This window comes from Tupaia chinensis, unplaced genomic scaffold (assembly GCF_000334495.1).
Source record: "Tupaia chinensis unplaced genomic scaffold, TupChi_1.0 Scaffold000622_1, whole genome shotgun sequence".
Taxonomy (NCBI): domain Eukaryota; kingdom Metazoa; phylum Chordata; class Mammalia; order Scandentia; family Tupaiidae; genus Tupaia; species Tupaia belangeri.
Genome location: NW_006160142.1, coordinates 369,090 through 375,582, shown reverse-complemented (window position 1 = coordinate 375,582; position 6,493 = coordinate 369,090). Strand labels below are relative to the sequence as shown.

General features: G+C 38.3%; 1 protein-coding gene across 2 annotated transcripts in view; it reads right to left on the bottom strand.

Moving 5' to 3' along the window:
- Window positions 1-6,493, bottom strand: part of STON1 (stonin 1) — a 133,237-nt gene that overhangs the window by 39,827 nt on the left and 86,917 nt on the right. For both annotated transcript variants that reach the window (XM_006159002.2, XM_006159003.1), the window contains one exon: window positions 7-20. In XM_006159002.2, the coding sequence (XP_006159064.1) occupies window positions 7-20 (14 nt within the window). The remainder of the gene's footprint in view (window positions 1-6; window positions 21-6,493) is intronic.

Below are 6,493 nucleotides of genomic sequence, written 5' to 3'. Positions count from 1 at the left end.
AGACGCAATTACTAATGATGCTGCATGGAAAACAAAATAGATGTCATTCATTAGAATTCACCAATTTAATAAAAAGTGAATATAGCTTAGTTTTTAAAAATATTTTCTATCATAGTTGTGTGATTAAGGGAACTAGATCCCACAAAGCCAACCATACAGTTCAACTCTCAGCCCCAGAAACTTGATAACATGTTAGGCATGTGTGCCCAAAATCCTGACAGAATGGAGAAAGGGAGAGAAGGGATTGTGGCGTGACCACATTCCAATGGGGGATGTTTCTCCTTCTCTCTATCTCTCTGTCTCTCTCTGGTGAGTGCATGAGCTCTGGCAATTATAAATCATATGTATATATTCTATCACTAACATGTTGAACCATGGTGAATTATAAACTTCCTAACTCCAAGTGATGGGTGAAGTATTTAACGATATTGTTTCGTATAACTTTAGATAATTACTTTAAGAACAGAGAGAAAACAGTTCATTGTAATCAAGTGTACTCTATTTCATAAATCTAAAACAACACATCTAGATTGTCCCTAATAAGTCAACATAACACCAAATTTCTTGGTCCATTTTTGCATTGCTAACGGAAATACTTGAGACTGGGTATCCTATTAGGAAAAAAGAATTTATTAACTGGCACTAGAAAGTCAAAAGGTATAGGCCTGGCATCAGGCTGTCTTACAACACAGCCAATGGAAGCAGAGAAGAACGCAGGCATGTACAGAGAGATAGTACAAGCCACAAGCACATGTCTTTTATACCAGGTCTTGTGAGAACTAACACTATCTCACAAGAGCTAGAACACATAAGAAGGGGTTAGGTCTCCAGAGACATCATTAACCTAGTCATGAGAATGTTGCCTCAATGATGCAATCACCACAATCCAATCACTGCCACTAGACGTCACCACTTCCCAACATTCAATTACAATATATGAATCCATCACCCACACCATAACGACATCCATTATAACTTTTCATTGGTAAGAATAAGCAATATTTATTAAAGTGGTACATTGCTAAAAATCTATTTTGAGCAAAAATATGGAGCCCAACAGAAACTCATTTCAAATTTCTTTTGTGTCAGTGTGTGTATGCGCACACCAGAGAGAGATAGAGAAAGCACCACTCGATGGAGGTTGATCATGCTGAAATTTTTTTTCTCCATTCCAGCAGGACCCTAGGCATGTGTGCAAGTGCACCCAAAGTGTTGCTACCAGGCCAGGATCATGTAGGATTTGGCAACCTCTGCACAGTATTTAACCTCCACACCAGACCAAGTTGGCTTTTAAAACACACTGGGTGTGCATGTAAGCATGACCAAAATCCCAAACAGAGGAAGAAATGGAAGAGAAGGGATTGTGAAATGACTGTTTCCCATAGGGGTGATTTCACTTTCTCTCTTACATTCCTTTCCTCCCTCCTCCCTCCTTCTCTCCCTCTTGAGAGCACATGTGCCCTCTAGCTAATTAAATTTCAATTCTTTTTTTTTCTAATTTGCTATAGGATGTGTGCACTTGTCAGAAAAAGATAGGAAAAGTGATAAAGCACCCTCAGAGAGGATGGCCATGCCATAATTCCTTCACCTCCATTCTCCTCTCAGGATTTTGGGAGTACATGTACATATATATGCCCAGTGTGTTTTTCAAGCTGCCACCTCCCAGACTTAAACCACATAGTCAACAATATAGGATCCAGTCACCATAACCGCACCCAACCAGGTGGCCCCAATTCATTTACTTCATTAAAAGTTATAATATTGGTCATCAGAAAAGTTATGATGCATTTTTGCAAAGAAAAAACATAGAAAAATATGTCATGACTTTTGCAATGACTTAAAATTTACAGTATGTTGGCCAAATAAGCAAGCATAGTTACACAGTTTTAGGAACAAATAAATAAGAACATATCTACTGAAATCTGCAATAAAACAGGTACAACTGCTAAGAAAAAAATATAAGAAAAAAATCTCAAGGGAATGTTGACCCAAAAAGCATTAAAGCTACAATCTCATTACATATCCTTTATTTATTTTTGGAGAGGTTTTTGGTAAAGGGTACGTACACTTGCCAGAAAGACAGTGAGAGACAGAGACAGAGAGACAGAAAGTGAGGAATCAACCCCCAGAGGGGATGGCCATGCCGCAATCCCTTCTCCTTCATTCTCCTCTAGGGATCTTGGGCACACACACACACACACACACACACACACACACACACGAGCCCAGCATGATTTTAAGCCACCGGGTCCGGGACTCGAACTGCAGTCGACTACATGAGAGTCCAGCAACATAGACATTACCTCCAACTGCTGGTCCCTATATTTCCCTTATTATTTGCCAATTTTCTATGCTAACTGCCCCTTTATTTATAATATTATCTAAAAGGCTGGCCAATTGGTTATAAAGGTCATCAATCATTAGAAGCACTGTAGTAACTTTGGTAGAAGAATCTCAGTTGACTAATGCAACCATAAACTTCAAATGCTCAAGGTTCATTTTATCTAGCTGAACATGACTATTAGAATGTCATTTTGCCTTTTCTTTAATTAAAAAAAAACTTTTAGCATGGTTATGCAGACATATATATTACTATGTTTAGTATAACCCATTTTTCATAAACTGCATTAAAGAAAACTGCAAAGATCTGTTTCTGATGGTGAATGACTCCATCATATACAACACAAAGCTCAGAAGAACAAATGTTTTTTAAACTAACCATTCTCTCCACATTAAGACAACAGAAGAGAGGCTGCAGATTGATGGTTAATGAAGCACAAAATTATTTTTATCCTCTGTTCATCTGTGGCTTTGCTTATTAACAGGCATTCTTTTAGAAAAGCTAAATTAGAAAGAATTGGAGTGGCAGGAACACAATGGTATTAGTCTTAATTAGTCAAAGTGAGCAAAGCTTAAGCTGCTACAGCTTAAGCCAGAGAGGAACCAAAAATTTGTTAACACAATGTCTAAAGAGATTAAATGAATTTCTTCAGGAAAAATAGCAACAATCTTCCTCTTTTAAACACCTTGCAATAACCCTGAAGGATAATTATCTATATTTAAAGAAATCAGAGCTAGAAGAGAGTTTTTAAAGCTTCTTTATAGACATCAGAATAAAAACACTGAATAGTTTTATAGTGAAGTTTCATATACCTCTACAATAACTAAATTCACAACTTACTTGTGCCATTTATATACATTCACAAGTTATATACAGCATTATATTTACCTGGAACACATCTTTAAATACTCAAAATAGTTTTAATAACCAATTAAGTTTTATCTGAATAGGCATTTTTACTCAACCTAAAGCATCTTACTTTTGATCTTTATATATTCTAGAAATATTAAATTTCACAAATAAACAAATAATACAACAATAATTCAACCCCACAAATATAATTTTTTAAATTGTTGGTATGATAATGACATAATATTCACATTTTATAAATGTATTTTTTCTACCTACCATAAAAAATGCTTTGATACATGTGGCAGCTAATAGTTTCGCTAATTTTTTTTTAAGTTTCCTTTCTTTATTTCACAAGAGACAAAGACAGAAAAAGACAAACACCCTTATCAGGATCCCATCCCATTATCCCCAGCCAGGATGAATCACCAGCACACACAAGCAAGCCTAGGTGGACAGCTCAACCTAGGAGCCAAATCTTGACCTTCCAGCATTGCAGATTGTGGTGTTATCTCTTTATCACCATGGCTAGGTCATACGTGCTAGACTACCACATGGATGACCTCAGTTCAAGCCCCACACACTGCGGCATGAAAATCACACCAGGTGGGGGACCAGCAGTTGGTGTAATGGTTATATCGCTGGACTCCCACATAGTTGACCACAGTCTGAGTCCTGGACCTGGTGGCTTAAAATTCACACCAGGAGTGTGTTCATGCATGGCCAAAATCCCAAGAGGAGAATAGAAGAAAAGGGATTACAATGTGTCCATCCCCCCTGGGGGGGGGAGGATTTCTCATTTTCTGTATCTCTTTCTCTCCAATGAGTGCATACACCTTATAGCGAACGAGCAAACGAATGAACGAACGAAAAAGAAGAGGAAAGGAAAGGAAAGGAAAAAATCATGCTAGGTGCATGAACATGCATGCCAAAAATCCTAAGAGGAAAATGGAGAAGGAATCGTGGCATGGCCATCTCCCTTGAGGGGGAAAGGGTAATTTCTAACTCATTTACCCCTATCCCTGTCTCTCTCCACCAAGGATATGCATCTATAGGGGAAAAAAAAATTCACAATTTTTGATCCTGCTTTGAACTATTCCCTTTTTTTTTTTTTTGCTATTGGGCACATGCACTTGCCAGAAAGACAGAAATTGAGAAATTACCCCGCCCAGGGGGGATGGCCATGCCACAATCCCTTCTCTTCCATTCTCCTCCTTGGGCATGCATGCACAGGCGCCCAGCATGAGTTTAAGCCACCAGGTCCGGGACTCAAACCATGGTCGACTACATGGGAGTCCAGCAACATAGATATCACACCAACTGCTGGCCCTATTCCAAATCTTAATATCCAACTCACATGGTTCAAGAAATAGAGACACCCCGCCCCCAGCTCAGCGCGTCCACTCCGGCCCCACACCAAGGCGGAATGAAAAAGAAAGCCCAGAAACAAATCCAAATATAAATAGTCAACTAATTTTCAACAAGGCAACTAATGGATAAAGCATAGTCACTTCAATAAACGCGGCTGGGAAAATTAGATTTCAACAGAGACCAAAAAAAAAAAAGGAAAAGAAAAGAAAAGAAAAAAAAGAAACTGGCCCCTTACCTTACATAAAAATCAACTCAAAATGGATAAAAGATCTAAACACAAGACCTGAAAGTATAAAACTTTTTTTCTTCTTTTTCTTGAAGAGGTTTTCGCTATAGGGCACGTGCGCTCGCCAGAAAGACAGAAACAGAAAGACGGAAAGTGAGAAATCACCCCCCGGGGGGATGGCCACGCCACAGTCCCTTCTCCGTTCTCCTCTCCGGATCTTGGGCATGCACGCACATGCGCCTGGCATGAGTTTAAGTCACCAGGTCTGAGACTCGAATCGTGGCCAACTACATGGGAGTCCAGAGACATAGCCATTATGCTAACTGCTGGTCCCAAAAGTATAAAACTTATCAAGAAGAAAACACAGAGGAAAACCTCTCTGACACTGACCCTGACAATAATATTTTGGATATCACACCAAATCCCAGGCTACTAAATGAAAATAAATAAGTGTGACTACATCATACCACAGCAAATGAAACAACAAAATTAAAAGACAGCCTACAAGTTGGAAAAAAAATTTGCAAACCACATAAGGGGGGGGGGTTCTTCAAAAAGTTCTCAGAAGATGATTATTATGGAATAACTACATATGAATTTCAAATTTTTTGTATCAATATAAACTCATACTCTTTTGAACTATGTATCACTATTATTTTATTTGCTATAGGACATGCACACTCACCAGAGAGAGACAGAGAAAGAGAGTGAGAAAGTGAGAAAGCAAGCCATCAGCTTCAAGACTTGAATCACCGCCAGCCATGTGGGAGTCCAGCGCCTTTACCACCAGGCTACCTGCTAGCCTCATAAACTCATACTTCACTTTCCAAAATCTTCTGAAGCCTCTTTATGTCTAATAAAGGACTAACATCCAAAATACATAAAGAATTCACATATCTCAGCAGAAAAAAAAAACCGCATACACGCACAAACAACTTGATTTTTTAAATAGGAAAGGGCTTTGAATAGATATTTTTCTATAGATGACATAAAAATGTCCAACAGGTAGATGTCAAATTGTTCACTGTCACTAGTTACCATGGAAATTAAAATCAAAACCACACAGTGAGATCATATCAGTTAAGATGGCTATTATCAGAAAGACAAGAAACAAGTGCTGGCAAGAACATGCAGAAAATATTGTGCACTGCTGATGGGAATCTAGAATGGTACAACCATTGTGAAAGAGAGGTTTCTAAACAAATTTAAAATAGAACTATAATATGACTCATATATTTCTCTTATGGGTATAAGTCCAAAGGAAATTAAATCACTATCTTATCGAGATATTTGTACTGCCATATGTATTGCAGCATTATTCACAACAGCCAAGATGTGTAAACAAGCAGTGTCCAATGAGAAACAAATAGATAAAATGTGGGGTATATGTGTGTATACAAGGGAGGCCCAGGCTTCATTCTCACTCCTAACTAAAAATGACAGGAGCAATTATGCATGTTTGTAATTCTAGCACCTACAGGAGGATAGGGAAGGAGGACTATGACACAAGACTCTGTCTTTAAATAAATTAGTTTTGTTGCCATACATGGATTAATCTAGAGAACACTACATTTAATAAACCAGGCACAGAAGAAAAAAATATTACACGAGCTTACCTACAGGTAGAATCAAAGAAAGGAAGGAAGGAAGGAAGGAAGGAAGGAAGGAAGGAAGGAAGGAAGGAAGGAAGGAAGGAAGAAAGGAAG